General features: G+C 45.1%; 1 protein-coding gene across 2 annotated transcripts in view; it reads left to right on the forward strand.

Moving 5' to 3' along the window:
- The first annotated feature begins 219 nt into the window (after nucleotides 1–219).
- LOC147460382 (alpha/beta-Hydrolases superfamily protein) overlaps nucleotides 220–17809 on the forward strand; it is a 38419-nt gene continuing 20829 nt past the window's right edge. The window contains exon 1 of one of the 2 annotated variants that reach the window (XM_086511472.1): nucleotides 220–630. In XM_086511472.1, the coding sequence (XP_086367598.1) occupies nucleotides 282–630 (349 nt within the window). In that variant the 5' untranslated portion in view covers nucleotides 220–281. Of the gene's footprint in view, nucleotides 785–17809 lie in introns of both variants that reach the window. The other variant, XM_086511471.1, reaches the window with a different exon arrangement.

Below are 17809 nucleotides of genomic sequence, written 5' to 3' on the forward strand. Positions count from 1 at the left end.
AAAACTCCAATCCTCTTTGTGATTTTTTGCGAGGTACACCTCCTAAACACACTCCCAGGTAAAAAAATCTAACAGGATTTTATGAGAAACTCTCTCTCTCTCTCCTCCCGATATAAATATCTTAAACATAATTAATAGCATCAAATCATATAACTTATTGATTTCTTTTTCTTTTTTACTTCAAACGCGGCTAACGAAGCACTCTAGTTTTATGACTTGTTCCATTCCACTCACATCCTCTTGCATGTCGTGTGACGCTTTCAAAGCGCTTGGATTGGTAGATGCCCGTCAAATCCTGGCCTATCCGCTTGCAGTCGATGATGCTCGCCGCGTGCCCGACGGGTGAGCAATGTGCGTGGCGCAGGGCAGCAGGCAATGCAGGCGTTCCCCAAGCCAGTATTGCCACGGCGATGAAGAAGCAGGTGAAAGTAAGCAAGCAGCTGGCTCCCGTCATATTGATCCCGGGCGCGGGCGGAAACCAGCTGGAAGCAAAGCTCACCCCTCGCTACAGGCCCTCTTCTTGGCTTTGCCGTCCTGCAACCTTCTCTCTCCCCACCATTTTCAAACAGCAACGCGCAGAGCAAAAGGAGAACGAGGATGGCTTCTTCAGGCTTTGGCTCAATGTGCCTGGTATTCTCCCCCCCTTCACCACCTGCTTTGCTGAACGCATTCGTCTCTCTTACAATCCTGAAACTGGCTCTTGTGAGAATGCGCCTGGTGTCAAGTCTCGCGTCCCTTATTTTGGTTCCACCAGTGGCATGGCTTACTTAGACCCTTCTTTCAGGTTTTCTCTGATTCACATCCTTCTCTCATGAGAGAGAGAGAGAGAGAGAGAGAGAGAGAGAGAGAGAGAGAGAGAGGGGAGAGAACATACGTTTTATTATCATAGAACAATCACAAGGGACTTTAAACATCTATCCGTCTAGTCTTGAACTCAAGACCTATTACTCGAGGGAATTGGGGTAACCTATCTGCCACACTTAGTGATAAGAAAGTTCCGGTATTTCTTTATATTGCATCAACACAGTACAAGCCGATACTCCATGCCTTGCACCTTCTCTAGGAAGCATGCTAGAGAATGAGCCCATGGCCTCATATTTAAAGGCCCTAGGCCCAAAAGCAATTTACATGAAAAGCCTTCAAACACAAAAGCATGTGGTCCAAAAAGTACTAGCGCCAAAATCTGCCGGCGTATTTTGCGTAAATCCGTACAACTGCCACGTCAGCATTGTCAATGCGTTTTACGGAAATCTGCCACGTTTGCACTATCAGCGAAAAATCCGGGTTGTCTGTACAACTGCCACGTCATCAGTTTCTGCGCAAGTCTTTTGTGTGTGTGTGTGAGGGTCCAACTTTATTTTATTTCCTTTGTCACTTGGGCCCCATTGAACGTGCAAGTCGGCTCCGTTCTTCAGTGGCTTGACACGTTAGCGGTTTGTGACATTGCGCCCGTAGTAAGCCTGATAAGGAGTCATGTCCTGCAAAGCATGGGTAGGAGAACGGTTCTGGATGTAAACCACCGTGTTGCACATCTTTGTTCAGTAAACCTGGGGCAAATAAGCATGTGCAAACGTCGCACGAGCCTCTCCGTGATAGTCCGATTCTTCCACTCAACAACTCCTTTCTGGGAAGGAGTGTAAGGAGTAGTCAGCTGGCGCTGGATGCCCTCTGACTTGCACCACTGCGCAAAGTCCTTCGAGGGCGAACATGTGACGTGCAAGTCCTTCTCCTTTTCAACCATCATCTTCCAATTTTGAATGAAACTGAAAGCCTCCGACTTCAGCTTTTAAGAATGAAGCCCAAGTGTACTTGCTGAAATTATCCACGCAGCAATCAAACTCCGCAGTAGAACCTCCGAACCTCGGAGATCTCACCTTCCCGTAGTAGATCCTCGCCGCACGGTCAGATCCCGCGAAGTTTGCAGATTCAGCCCGGAAAACGCAGATTTCAGTATCTGCATTTTTAGCGCGTCGTCGTCGCATCGCCGCCATCGACATCGTCATCGACATAGAGTCAGAATTCAGTAGATAAAGATTTTCAGATTTCAGCTAGTCTCATCGTCGTTGACATCGTCGGCAAGTCCAAGCATTGTAGAGATTTGTGCAATCATAGTAGACCGCTCTCGCCATAGAGAGTGGGGCCTTCGGAGGAGGGTTTGACAACATTCTGGTGTCGTATTCTTCTCTCTCTATCTCTCAGTTTCATGTACCTTCATTCACAGTGTTCATCCACTTTGTTTGTGTCCATTGCACTCTCTCACTAAAGGAACGGAAGGCTCTCCCTTCCGTAAGTAAAAGGAACCCTTGAGCACAGTTCGGAGCACTCATCTTGAGCAATTTTCAACCTTCACTTCCGCTGCACCTTACATTGGTATCAGAGCTTTGGCAATGTTCTGTATCACTCAAGGAAAAAACCACAAGAACCACAGGAATTGTTTTTGCTTGTTGAGGTCGCACGTAACCCAAGTCCACTTGGGCGTGTCGATTCCTCATCGTGTTTTTGAAGAGTGACAGGAAACCCAAGAAAGAAGGGCTTGTCCAGCCTCACCTTGTGCCTCTTTTCACTCATTGAGAGCGGACTGTGCACTTAGCGGCCGGCCAATCGACGTGAGGTGGAAAAAAGAAACCTTGGTGTGAGCGCAAGACCGCCGAGGGGTGCGCCCGCAGGAAAGAGAAGAATTCGGGTGAAGAGAAGATCCTTCTCTAACACAGATTGCAAGCGACAGAGGAACCGCAAGAACCTCAAGAACCTCAAGACCCTCAAGACCCTCAAGATCTTCAAGAACCTGAAGAACCAAGACCCCCAAGAACCCAAGTTCCTCGTGAACTTAAGAACCCAAGACCACAAGAACCCACGACTTCAGTGGATGGTCATCACTCGAAGCGGAATGGATACTTCGCTTGGAGGTGATGAGCATGAGAGAGGCGAAGAAGAATTTTCCCCACCAGGAGGTTTTTCTGACCCTCCCCCTTCCCATCTTCGCCAAGGATTGCACACTCTCTTATGAAGGAGTTGCCGCATTGTTTATGGACAGGAAGTTAGAACACGAAGAAAGAAAGGCAGCCATAGATTGTGACTACGAAGAAACAGTGGCAGCCATAGAGCGTAAGTACCGCTTGGAAGCCAAATTAAGAAAAGCAAAAAAGAAAGGCCGACTTGGAGCGTGAGCGTGAGCAAGTGCGCTTGGCGGCCGAACAGAGCGCCCGGCACATGAAAGAGATGTTCCGACTCTTTTCTCAAGTGTAGGCACAGATGTAAGAGATTCGGGAACAGGAGACTCTCTCAGTCTCTTCTTCTCCAAATCATGACACACAGGATTTGCATGATGATAAGCATGATGATTTGAATGGTTATGATAAGCATGATGATTTGAATGATAATGACAAGCATGATGATTTGCATGATCAAGATGTGATTTCTCACAAGCATGATGATTTGCATGATCAAGATGTGTTTTCTCACAAGCATGATGATATTGGGTGTTAAGCCCAAATGGGAACATACTCTTAAAGCATGCAAAGGCTATTGGACATTGCATGTATAAAGGATGGTCGAAATCAATCTAGACTCCTATATATGTAAGGCTTCACAAAAGAGAATATAATGTATTTTTTCTTGTCTCAGCGTGTCGACTCTCTCTCTCCCTTTCTCTCTCGCTTCTTCTGCTCATCATCTCTGCACGCTCCTAGCCATGGTGATTCTCAGGCGGCATCTCCCATAGCCTCTACCCCAACAACTGGTATCAGAGCCTCAAAGGCCGTGCTCATAGCGTGTGGGACAGGCCGCCTGTGAAGGGGAAAGAGCACGATTGACCTGCATAGAATCTGACGAGGGCTGTCTCATTCATTTCGCCCTGGCTTGAGATGGAAGTTTCGACACTACAGGAGCCTCCAACTCTGCCTGTACAGGCTACACAGAAGCTCCGTCATCTGTCGTCTGCGCTGTTTCTGTGTTACAGAGAGATACAAAACTCATTTTTCTTTTATTTTCACACTAGTGATTTAGTCATCCACTTATTCAATCCCTTGAAGAGCTCATTCACACACTTGGTGTTTGCTAGTAGCCATATTGGTCAATTTTATTGGATCTTGAAGGAGTCATTTCCAGAAAGGCAACAAGCTTTTGTTTTTGGGTTTAAAAACTACTATTTGCTCGGTATCAAAACTCAAAACGTTGCCCCTCTTTTGGTGGTGATAGCAGCAGCTCAAGGGCGACGACAACAGTCAATGCACACTCAAAAATGAGTACAAATGACATTGTGAAGGTGGATCATACGAGTTGGTGGATTGGCAGCAACTAAGATTCTCACGGAGCACACACATCTTTGTGAAATCTATAGCAAGGTTTTTCAAACGAGCTGTCGAAGAAAAGCAAAAGGGTGAGTTCAAAATCAACACTTATCAAGAAAGCAAGCTAGTGAAGATTCTGTCAACTATTTGCTTCAGACACTTGGCATATCAACAGATGCAGCAAATAAAGATCTGCTTCTAGTTTGTGGTACAAAATTTCACAAAGTATCGACCTTTAGTGTCATAGTTTTGTCAGCTTTTATATATTGTCAAAACCATCATAAACTTTCAGTCAAAGCCTTATTTTAGCCTATAGATTGTCAACTATTGTCATGCCATGTCAAAATTTGTACGGGTTATAGACACTACCACACAGATAAGTGGTAAGACCTCCCAATTTTTATTAGTTCTCAGCCCATTTTTGTTGCACTCTCATGAGGTTACTGGGTACACCATAAACCCAAGGTTTGGCAGTGAACCAAAAACTCCATTTTGGTAGCTAACTTTTTTTGACCTACACCCTATCTGTTCAAGGGGGGGTTACTCACCTAGCACCAGGTTATGGATACACCAGAAATCCTTGGTTGTGAGAGAACCTAAAACTCGAGGTATCATGAGAGGGTTTGTCCAGTTCGGGCTTGAGGGGGGGATTGTTGGGTGTCAAGCCCAAATGGGAACATACTCTTAAAGCATGCAAAGGCTACTGGACATTGCATGTATAAAGGATGGTCGAAATCAATCCAGACTCCTATATATGTAAGGCTTCGCAAAAGAGAATATAGTGTATTTTTTCTTGTCTCAGCGTGTCGACTCTCTCTCTCCCTTTCTCTCTCGCTTCTTCTTCTCATCATCTCTGCACGCTCCTAGCCATGGTGATTCTCGAGCGGCATCCCCCATCATAGTTACCCGGAACGCGGAACGGGAACGGCAACGGGATCCCCGCGGAATGGGGGAACGGCTAGGGGTCCGGAACGGGAACGTCGCGGAACGGGAGGTATAAAAAACACCCAAATAGTGCAATTTTTAGCTCCTTGTGTTTAAATACAAGGAGTATTAGAGTGCTTTGACTCTAATACTCAGAGAAAACTCGTTTTGAAGACCATTCAACCTTGCTATGACTAGATGATGAGAGAGAGAGAGAGAGAGAGAGAGAGAGAGAGAGAGAGAGAGAGAGAGAGAGAGAGATGGAGAGGGAGAGATTTGAGAGAGTGGGAGGGAGAGGAAGAGAGCTTGAAGGCTTGAAGCCTTGAGCCTTGAGCCTTGAGAGAGTGAGTCTTGAGAGGGAGAGATCTTGAGAGTGAGAGGGAGAGAGCTTGAGCCTTGAGGATTAGCTTGTGAAGAGAAAGGGGGAGGGGGGTGCATTTTATGAGTCCTTGAGGCCTCGCACACTTTCAAAAGAAGCCCAAACATTTACTTCAATTTTTTCAATTTTTGCCAAATTTGTTTGTAGCTGGTGGCCGTTCCAGGGGCATTCCGGAACGGTCCAGGGGCGTTCCGGAACGTTCCGGAACGGCCGTTCCGGTTTGCATTGGCCACCCGGAACGTCAGACATTCCAGGACGTTTCGGAACGTTCGGGAAGGGAACTGCCCCCCGGAACGGGGGCTAGGGGGCGTTCCCCGGTAACTATGTCCCCCATAGCCTCTACCCCAACAGATGATTTGTATCAAGATGATGTGATTTAGAATGATGTGTTAGTTGATACTTTCTCTAGTGAAGCTAATCTCATTGCAGATTCGATCAATCACGAAGAACCGAGCTTGGCTTTCGAGTCGAGGTCCATAGAACCCCCATAGGAAGATTCGATCCAACACGAAGAACCGATCTTGGCGACAAGCTACAGCATGACGAGGGTTCAGTTCAGTCAAGTCAGTCTAGAATAGGAAGTGATTTGACATTTTTGTGAATGTTTGCAGACCGTGCATGACCAAACACTTAGATTAGGTGCATATCCTCTGGTTGCACACAGCATGACCATCAGATTCCCATCAGATCCCATCAACAGCATTTTTACAGTGCATAGACCTATCCTCCCTATTTTTGACATTTTTCACTTATTATTTTTAAGTGACTTTTGTTGGAAGCGTCCCCCACCCTGAAGCTCGAAGAAAAGGGATGGAACAGTCTGTGAACAGGCCCTGACTGAGATGAGAACCTCGAGTCGTGTGAAGGCTCCCATCCAACTGGGTGCTACTGGCTCGAGAGGCGTGAGTCATTCAGTTGGAACTGCCTCTGAGATGTCCTGGCACATGCTCTGCACCCCTCTCATGCCCTGTAGTAGCTGGAGACCCTGCACCTCCTCTGACAAGCCTGAGAACTGTAACCAGTCACCTAAAGAGCGCGCTGGCCCCGCTGCCATGGGACCCCAGGAAACATGAGGCCGACTACCAACCAAGTGGCCTCTCTGAGTGCTAACCATGGGGTTCCAGACAAGGGGCTGCCGTAGGCGCTCCTCCGTGCAAGTAGGCTGTCTTTGCTCCAGGGGTCGCCGCAAGAGCTCCCAAGATCGAAGCAAACTCTGATTTTGGAACAGTTACTTTTTTTTTAAAAAGCTTTTGGGGCTATGCTTTTAGCATCCCTTGTAAACTCTTTATAAGTGGGGGCTCGCTCTATAGAGCATCTAGACGCATAGTCTGAGAGCAAGCACCCGTGGGCTCAGTTGTACTTTGCACCAAGATTAATATAAAAAGAAATATCGAAAGGTGCGCCAATCTTTGTGGCCAATACCTCCTGGCACGGAACTATGCCCGGCCGTGTCGTCTTTTGTGAACTGTTTTGAAGTGAGTCTCTGCTGTGTCGCGATAGAATCTAGACTTGGGGTATCCAAGTTTGTTGCAATGGTATCAGAGCACAGAAAGATTCTTCTTCTACGGAGGATCCGATCCTTTTTGCAGCGCATACAGCTTTTGTGAAAGAATCATCATGTCCTGACCCTGGACTTATTATCCACTCCCACCCTTCATACATCGCGCATCCGACGCGCTCCCATCTTCATCACTCTGTCTTACAGGGCATAAAGCCGTAAAGAATTCCAGATTACACATGGTTTCTCGTGAAGAATCTGACAGAGATGACACCTCTCAGTGGTAAGGCAAAGAAAAGTTGAAAATCCGGCGCGGGAACTGAAGAAAAGAATGAAGATTCGGGCAACTTTTTTTTCAACGGACAGGTTTGCCAGAACGGAGTACAAACGTCAAACTGCAGATTGGCATATGTGTGAACAGATTGATTAAGTACTCCAAGGACTTGAGATTGGCGAGACACCTGAAGAATTACCCGACTGATAAGATTCACTCGAGATGGCATGTAGCCATTGCTTCTCCTCTATGGGCACCAATTGTGCTGTTTTTCTTGCTAATTTTTATCTTTTTACTTATGAGTTTGATTTTATGGAGCGTCTTGTCCTTGCTAACACTTGCCCAATATTTTTGCACAAGTTATGCAATGTAAGACGCTTTGTAGATGATCTTTTTGTCCGTGACGTTCCTTCTTTTCAAGATTTTATGTACTTGAATTCGAGTTCTGTAGGCGGAGGGATTTATCCCAAGGAGTTTTGTGAACTTAACTGTACCACAAATAGTGATTGCTGTGCATTTTTAGACCTTAAGATTTTTCAGACTCCCTTGGGATTAGAAGTAGATATCTATGATAAGCGCCTTGAACCAGAATATGCCAATCTAAAAATCATCCGCATGCCTCACATTTCTTCCAACATTTCTCTTTTAGCTAAGTACGATGTCATTTGCTCTCAACTATTTAGATTTTCTCGTCTTTGTTCTAGTAAATCTACTTTTGTTGTTCAATCTTGCCATCTTATTTCTTTACTAGTTGAAAAAGGATACTCATTCAAAAGAATCATGAAAAAAGTTCGTTCATTTTTGCATCGTAGTAAGTTTATTTTTAGTGTTTCTTCCTTTGGAATGTTCAAGATAATCAGTAGTAAATTCAATAGAAGTGGGGAGCTAAAAAGCCCACTTATTGTTTGACTTAATAACACCTTATGTTGTTGTTTTGATCTTTAGCGCTTCTAGTATTTTCACTATAGCTTGACAATTGCTAGCCTTTATCATGGCTGAGTATGCCCATCACCTCCGGAGGGTGATAGAAACTCAGCTCGTTGGTTTTGTAGAGTACGTTCAAAACATGAATGATCTCTATATAGACCTGCACCTACTCTTGGGCACTGACGACGTGAGTAGGGATGTCATAGCTGTTGTCCAAGCTATGCATGATAAAGGTGATAATCTTATTCTTCCTGTTTGGACAAGGAGTGAACATATTGTCAAGTTTGGTTCTTTGCTCTTCGTAGGTTTGTAGTAGTATTCATTTTTCAATTTCATATTTAGCTTACCTGAGGACTTAAGAATGCGTTCCGTTATAGGTGGTTGTGTGAAGTTTGATTTCTAGGATTAAGTTTTTAAGATGTCTTATCCTTTTTTTTGCTTAAAGTTGAGTACTTGTTTTAAGCCAAGTAAGTTGCGTCAACTTATTTTACGCATGCCTTTTCTGAAAACATTTTTAAGTTAATAATTTATCTAGTTTTGTTTCGAAGCAATCAAAGTGATTTAGTTAGTTAGTTTTTTATTTTTTGTTTTCCTTTTCTTTTCGTGTGTCCCTTGCTTTTATAGTTTTATGAGTGCTTTATTCCTTCTTATAATTCGTGAGTTCAGACTATTCTGAACTTATGAAGGTATATTGCTTCTCCTCTTAGGTAGGGAGGAAAGCCGAGAGGACAGACGAGTGTAGAAAAGCGGAACCTGTATCGCAGGAAGAGATGGACTAGACCTCAAAGAACCAGCAGAAGACTTGAGAGTTACAGAGCAACAGCCGAGTACGGAAAAAAAGGAAAGATAAAAGCAGAACTGGTGTCACCAGCATGTGACTACTATCTATCCTTTTTACTGATTTCTTTCTTATTATTGATTTACTTTCACTTCTTGGAAACACCCCTCGGGAAATCTAACTGCCCTGCATTGCATAGCTAGTGTGGAACTGTCCAGAGGGAGTCCAGGCCTGAGGGCAAGAGAGCACTAAGGTTGGACAAAGACTATGGTTAGCCAAAGTGGGGTCATTGACTAGCCAAAGTGGAATCTTTTGCTACAGAGGCTACATTTCAGTTTTGGGTGTGGCTACAGTGTACAAAGGGGGTCAGATGACCTAGAAAGATACAATGGTAGCATCTCCTAAAATTTAGGGAACTGCTATTTTGGGACCTGAAAATGTGTTTGCGTCATTACCTACGGAATGACAAGGGGAACATTTTCTTACTCTGCCGTGAAGTCAACTGGGCAACCGGTTGGGAGATTTTTAGGCGGCAACCCCGAAACGGGAAAATGCTTGTAAATGCGCCAAGTGGCACATTTCTGTGCACTTGCCTCCTCAAGGAAGAAGTGGCGCTGAATTTTAAGCTGGGAGAGGCTCATTTGCAGATTTTTGTCACAGGTTAAGAGCTATGGAGTGCTTGCTTTCCCTCCTATGTACAGTGCGGTGCCAGGAGTGATGCCCTGCACGCTACGCACTGCCCTCTCTCTCCCCTATGGCAGTATGTTATGCCCCACTAGTGGGCTTTTCAATTGACCAATGTACAGTTGTGTGGGTTCATGCGCGATTGCCGAGGCAAGAGCCTCTTGCACAGGTATTGGATTAGCTAGCGGCTAATCCCCCCGCAGGTACAGGTGAATTCGGAGAGGTTTCACCGTTTCACGCCAGAAATCTCGTCCGATTCAAAGGGCAAGTAGCCCTACAGGTGCGGGAGCTCGAGGACTTGCTACAGATGCAACCGGCACGCGAAATGGAGCCCGAAACAGTAAATTACAGCTTGTTGTGTATTTTTGCAGGTTTAGGGTTTTGGCCCTAAACGGTCCCTAATACCCCCAGGAGGTTCGGGGACGCGAGGGGACCGTTGTACAGGTGATCTGGCGCATTTTCGGGGCCGAAAACAGAGAATTCAGCGTGCTGCAGATTCTCGCCAGGTTTTGCAAAGTGCCCGTATGTGTCGGGAAAGTCAATCAATGCGTGGGAATACTGACTGTGAAGGGTTCTAGTACAGTTATGCTGCCGAAATCGGGCCGGAACAGTTGAAATTCAGCCAAGTTTGTGCGGGGCAGCTTGTAGGGAACCACAACGTTTATTCCCTCTTTTAAACAATAAAGAAATACCGAAAGGGGCGCCTAAGTTAGGGGCCAATCTGGTGTCGGTCTACTCATACAGGTGCAATCTAGCAGCCTGTATCCCTCTCCCCTTTGTTGTGTCTTGAAAGTACAGGTAGAATAGACGACTAATAATGGGTGAAAGCTAAATCAAGGTTTGAAGTAAAGTCTACCGCCCTTTTTGGATTGAACAGGCTGGTTTCATGGTTCCATCCCCGGGATTAAATCACTTTTTCCCATAGAAGTGAGCCTTGGTCAAGTTGGGCTTGAAGACACAGGGGATCATAGACCAGACACAGGGAATCGCAATTATGGTTGACAGACCAAACGATGTGACTGAAGAGGTTTCCTCTTCACAGGGTCAACAGACACATGAAGTGGGTGAGTCTTCAAGACCACCACAGACGGATGATGATATATTCAGGACCCAGTTGGCTACTGTTGTGGCTATGTTCACACAAGTAATGCAGAACCCGAGGTTTTTAGCCTTTCTGCAACCTCCTCTTCCGTCTCAGCAAGTTGGGTCACTGGATCATATTCAAAAGCCTGTTAAGGCTCGAGCACAGGTGATTCATACTGCACAGTCAATGGAAACACCTGTACACTTGACGGAGAACATGCAGTCTCCACAACCTGTGCCTAAGGTGCAAGAACAGGTGGCTGAGATGCCAGTCTTTCAAGCTGTACCAGTTCAGCCAGCCACTTTTCAGCAGCCTATAGCTGGTTCTAATGGGCAGGGAAGCAATCTACAGGCTATGCAACAGGTCTTCCCACCACCTTCAGTACACCCTAGCTATTTTGAGGTGGATCGGTATTCCAGAGCATGGCTGGTCATGCACCTGGAAATCAGTTTTACACGCCAGGAACAGTGTTCGGGGGTGCTCAAACGATGATGCCTAACCCCATGTATGGTGTCACGGGCATGCTACCAGGGTTTCAGAGCACTCAGGGCCAATTTGGGATGCCGCAGGCAAATTTTGGTATGGATGGAATAACAAATCAGTAGCCAAATATGGCATTTCCAGGTCAACTTAATTGCGGTCAGGGAACACAAATGAACCCTAACAATGTTCCCATGTTTCAGTCACTACCCTATGACAACTTAACGTTGTTGGAGAGGCCAACTCCGTACAAAGAAGGTGGCAAAGGTGTGACTTTCACGACCTTTACAGGGTTTGATGACAGGAAGAAGGCTCTCTCATTCCTCCAGCAGTTTGACAAGGCCTATGTAGGGGGAAACTTTACAGAGGCTTCAAAGGTCCGCAAGGCAACCACTTTCTTGACAGGGAATGCGGGACAATGGTGGACAACTTTATTGCTTCAAGGGCAAGCTCCGTCCACATGGATTTATTTCAAGCAGATTTTTGCAGCATCATGGTTATCTGATGATTTTGAAGCAGATGTCATGACAGAATGGCACCAGCTTAATGCTGCCACTTGCAAGAATCTAGATGACTATAATCGGAAGTTTTGGAAAGCTCTACTTCCAGTAACTTCCTATAGGTTTGTGCCATTGACATAACAGATTGAAAAATACTGTTGTGGCCTACCCAAAAGATTGAGGAAATACTGCACGAAGACCAAAGTCACTTCTTTGACGCAGCTCATCGAGGTAGCAAACACTGGCAATGGTTTGCTCAAGGGAGAGGATTGTGAATTCAATACTCGCGTCAAGGAAGGATCATCCAAGAAAAATTCAGCGAAGAAGTATGTTCCCAAGGAGGTTCCTAAAGGGACTCAGGAGCTAGCCAACGCAGGAAAAGACAAAGCTACGGCTGAACCAGAAAAGGGACCAGCGAAGAAATGGAAAAGACGTTTTCCTCGCAAGTCGGAAGAGCAAAAGAAGGTCCTGAGGACAGAGAACAAATGCTTCATCTGTGAGCAGCTTGGCCACATTGCTTACAATTGTCCTACAAAGAAAAGGCCGGTTGATTTTGAAGACAAGGAGGACAGGAAAGGAAAGAAGCCCATGGCAGGTCTAGTGCCAGATATGGTGGGCGATAAGCCAAATTCAGATGCAAGTGAGCTTTGTAGAGCATGGGGAAAGGTCAGGGATCAAACATTGCTTATCTTCTTTGATGCAGGTGCCAAAGCCAACTTCATTTCCCCAGAATTGGCTTCAAAATTGGGAATCAGACCTGAAGAGATGGGGTATACAGCAGAGGCAGGTTTGGCATGTCCTGGCCATACAGAGGCTGACACACCCATCATCGGAAAGTTGCGCCTACATATCCAGTCCTATGTAGATGCTGAAGAATTTTACATCATGCCACTGGACGGATGTGATGTGTTGTTAGGTATTCCTTGGTTGTTTCGTGTACAGGGAATCATGGATGCCTACAACAAAAAGATCACTGTACAGAGCAGGGGAAAGACTCACATTCTGGATGTAAAGCTTAAAGGGGAGTCTATTCCCACTGTATCAGCTTCTGCTATTACTTCTGTAATGAAAAAGCATCTTTCTGCGTACTTGGTTTTTGCACGTGAAGTGTCAGATTGTGATGAATCAAATTTACCTATGCTAGATAAAGAAAGGTCAATGTTTTTACAACAGTATAGTGACTGTTTTTCCGATTCATTACCGTCTCAATTACCGCCAAAGAGACCCGAGGACCATGCGATAGATTTGGTGCCAGGCAGTAGCCCACCAAATAAGCCTCCGTACAGGGTTAGTGCGGCTCATCAGAAAGAGATAATGGGCCAAGTACAGGAGCTGTTAGAAAAGGGGCTGATTCAGCCCAGTTTGTCAGGTGACACATCCCAACCCTATGTGTCCGTGGACAAGCTACACCACAGCAGGGTTCAGTCAGTCCGATCAGTTTAGAATAGCAGTGATCTGGCACTTTTGTGAGTCTATTCGTAGACCGTGCATGCCCAGTCACTTAGCATAGATGCATATCCTCCGGTTGCACACAACATGACCATCGGAATTCCCATCAGAATCCATTAGCATCAGTTAGGGGAATTTTCCAGTGCATTTAGCCTATTTTCCTATTATTGGGATTTTCACTTATTATTTTTAAGTGGCTTTCCTACAAAAGTAGGTAGGGCAATTTTGCTAAGTTAATATATAAGCAAACCAAAGTTCACACTTTCTGGCAGAAGAGGCAGCAGGAGCTTCCCGCTCAACAGGCAACTTCTCAGCAGTACCCCCTCAGACCACCCCTTGGCGTTTTTGCATCTTCTCCCCTAGGCGTTTCTGCATCAACTCAGCAGACCTGGCGTTTTCCTCTCTTGCGGTGATCGCCATCGACCACAGTGCCCTAGCGTTAGCAAATGCTTGCAGATCAGTCCCATTCTCTGTGTTTCCCGCGACAGAACCACTTCAGCCCTTAGCGTTTTTGCAGCTAATTACTAACGCCAGAACCTCAGCCACAAAGCCCAGCGTTTTGGTTTTCTGACCCCCAAACTGCCTGGCGTTTTTGGCAAGAACAGGACAGCATCTGCGTTTTTAATGCTCAGCCCAAACCAGCAGTAGATCTTCGCAGTTTTCAGCCTATGACGCAGTAGCAGATCAGCCCCTAGACGGTTGCAGATGATCCCCCGTTTTCAGCCAAGAAAACGCAGCCAAAACAGTAATTTTCAGCCACCGAAACAGTCCCGAAATTCAGCAGATAAAAGATTGCAGATTTCAGCCCTTAGGTCGTCATCGTCATCGTCATCGTTATCGCCGTCGTCATCGGCATAGTCCAAGTTGCATCAATCAATTGCATACGCATTGTACCACTTTGTGCAATCAAAGTAGACCACTCTCGTCGACGAGAGTGGGGCCTTCGGAGGAGGGTTTTACAACCTCTCGGGTGTCGTATCTCTTCTCTCTCCTTCTCTCAGTCTCATTCACTTGCACGCACAATATCCACTCACTTTGTTCGTGATCATAGAACTCTCCATAAGATGGAAAGCTCTCTTTCCCTAAGAACTAAAAGGAACCTTGAGCAATAAAGATCACTAATCTTGAGAAAAGGGGCTGATTCAGCCCAGTTCATCCCCATTGTGTTCTCCAGTGTTGTTGGTGCAGAAAAAGGATGGCTCATGGCTTATGTGCATCGACTACCGTACACTGAACAAGAATACCATCAAGAATAGGTTCCCTATACCTAGAATTGATGATATTATGGACAAATTAGAAGGAGCAGCTATGTTTAGCAGGATAGATCTAAAGAGTGGGTACCATCAGATCCGCATTAGATCAGAGGATGTGCACAAGACTGCTTTTAGAACAACGTTTGGCCTTTACGAATTTTTAGTGATGCCTTTTGGTCTCACAAATGCTTTTGCTACGTTCAATAGGATGATGGACAGAATTTTCCGTCCACACCAGCAGTTTGTTGGTACATTCTTTGATGACATGATAGTCTACTCAAAGAATGAAGAGGAGCATAGGCATCACTTGGCCATTGTGTTCAAAGAGCTACGCAGTCATAGGTTGCTCATCAATGCAAAGAAAAGTGAATTTTTTCTGGAAGAGATTCATTTTCTCGGACACATTGTCTCAAAGGATGGTGTCAGAATGGATCCTGCAAAAGTTGAAGCGATCAAGTCATGGCCAGATTTGAAGACGGTGCATGATGTCCGAAGCTTTTTGGGACTATGCTCCTATTACAGAAGGTTTATCGGAAATTTCGCTGAGATTGCTTCACCTTTACATGCTCTTCAAAAGAAGGCAGTCACCTTTAGATGGACACAGAAAGAGATTTCAGCTTTTAATCTCTTAAAGGAAAAGATGACTTCAGATCCAGTCATTGTGTTGCCAGATCTTAGGAAGTCATTTGTGGTCCAGTGTGATGCCTGTGGTAGTAGCATTGGTGTAGTGCTAATGCAAGATGGCAGGGTAGTAGCCTATGAGAGTAGAATTTTGCAAGGGCCAGAGATGACCATGCAGGTCTATGAGAAAGAGTTATTGGCTGTTATTCATGCACTCTTAAGTTGGAAACACTACCTGCTAGGTGCAGATTTCGTTGTCCAAACGGACCATCAGACCTTGCGATACTTCTTGACACGGACAAAGTTATCTGAGAAGCATATGCGATGGGCAAATATCTTGTCCATGTTCCATTTTCAGATTGTGCATGTGGAAGGCAAGAAGAACGTTGTGGCTGATGCCTTGTCAAGGAAGCCACAAATTTCAATTGTGTCGATTCCTTATCATCATGCACTTGATGATATGAGGGAACAGTATGAAAATGATGAAGATTTTGCAAGGGTCTTCGAGCAGCTAATGCATGGACAACGTCATGAACACTATCTTCTCAAAGATGGGTTCATGATGATGCATGGTAGATTGTGTGTCACAAAGCCATTGCGACGCAAAGTTATGGAAGAGAGTCATGTCCCACCGTATGCAGGGCATCGTGGTATCGATGCTACAATTAAAGTGGTTGAGACATTCTTCTATTGGCCTACATTGAGAAGGGATGTGGATGCCTTTGTGCGAGAATGCCTAATTTGCCAGAAGGTCAAGTTTGACAGGCAAAAGGCACCAGGGCTATTGCAACCACTACCTATTCCAGATAAACCATGGGAAAGTATTGCTATGGATTTTATCTTTGATCTTCCGAGAACGTAGACAGGAAACGATGGTATTTGGACCATCATTTGCAGATTCAGCAAGCAGGCTCATTTTATTCCTGTTAAGAAGAAGATAAAGCCAGATCAAATGGCACGCTTGTTTATGAGCAATATTTTCAAGTATCATGGCATGCCACAGTCGATTGTTAGCGACCGTGATCCACGCATGACAAGTTTGTTCTGTAGAGGCTTGTTTGAGAATATGGGCACAACGCTCAAATTCTCTTCGTCATTTCATCCTCAAACAGATGGGCAGTCAGAAGAGGCAAATTCTACTGTCCTAGATCTGCTAAAGTGCTACGTGTTAGAGCATAAAGGAAAGTGGGAGCAGTATTTGCCATTGGTGGAGTATGCATACAATAATGCAGTGCATTCATCAACTGGCAAGGCACCTTTTGAGATAGTTGAAGGTGGCAAGAAAGTTCCTCCCATACTGCATACAAAGGACAAGATATTTGAAGCAGATAAGTATGTTCAGGACATGGATGAAATGTACAAGAAGGTCAAAGTGGCCTTAGAAAAGACTCAGACAAAGCAAAAGAAAGCAGCTGATCGTCACCGTCGTGAAGTGGTATATTCACTTGGTGATTGGGTGCTTTTATGCTTTGAAAAGGCAAGGTTAAAGAAGATGAAGGGCAAGGAAAGATTGTTTCCAAAGCTCGGCATGCGTTACTATGGGCCTTTTCAAGTGTGCGACATAATCAGTGATGTTGCATATAGGCTGAAATTGCCTGACAGTTGGAAGATTCACAATGCGTTTCATGTGAGTCTTCTTAGACCCTATGTGGGTGATGTGCCAGAGGATATGCCAGCTGAAGATCAGCCGGAAGTCGAGGAACTTGACGAGATCTTGGTCCTGGAACAGATTTTGGCACATAAAGAAAGAAAAGTGAAAGGCAAGGTTGCTAGGCGTTACTTGGTAAAGTTCAGAAACTATCCACCAATGGATGCTAAGTGGATGGAAGAAGGTGAACTTGCAGAGTCACCAACTGTGTTACCACTTTACCTTGAAGCCTTCGATTTGCAACCTACCTTGACCCCTTGAGTTTCAAAGCTACATGGATTGTCAGTGTGACAATGGCTTTTGAAAGAAATGATGTACAGGGTATTTAAAGTGAACTCAAATTAAATACCTATTACATGAATGTTAGAGCTGTACAGATTGTCAGTTTGGCAATTGCTCTTATGGAATGTCCAAAAGTGTGCTTAGTGCTATAGAAGTGAGTATTTCTTGTCAGTTTGTCAAGAATACAGTAATTGCTTCTATTAAAGAGTACATGTGTAACTGCATTCTTAAACTGTCGGTTTGGGTATGCTGGAAAGTGTTACGGGATCCAACGTGTACTATAAGACAGTGGCAAAATGTGTAGCTACCATTTTGTCATTGGAAAGTTAGTGACTCAAAGCAATGGCAGAGTGCGAAGCTACCACTATGTCATTGGCACAGGGTTCACACGCAGGCAATACATGTGTCGACGAGGTGTTGAATACACCAGGGTTGACAATGAGCATGTATGTGTCGTACATGTGTCGACAGGTGTTGAATACATCAGTGTTGACTAGGAGCATGCACGACATAGATGCAAACGAGGACGTTTGAGATTTCAAGAGGGGGGTATGTCACCAGCATGTCACTACTATCTATCCTTTTTGTTGATTTCTTTCTTATTATTGATTTACTTTCACTTCTTGGAAACACCCCTCGGGAAATCTAACTGCCCTGCATTGCATAGCTAGTGTGGAACTGTCCAGAGGGAGTCCAGGCCTGAGGGCAAGAGAGCACTAAGGTTGGACAAAGACTATGG

This window comes from Adiantum capillus-veneris, chromosome 4, assembly GCF_014529385.1.
Source record: "Adiantum capillus-veneris isolate H3 chromosome 4, ASM1452938v2, whole genome shotgun sequence".
NCBI lineage: Eukaryota > Viridiplantae > Streptophyta > Polypodiopsida > Polypodiales > Pteridaceae > Adiantum > Adiantum capillus-veneris.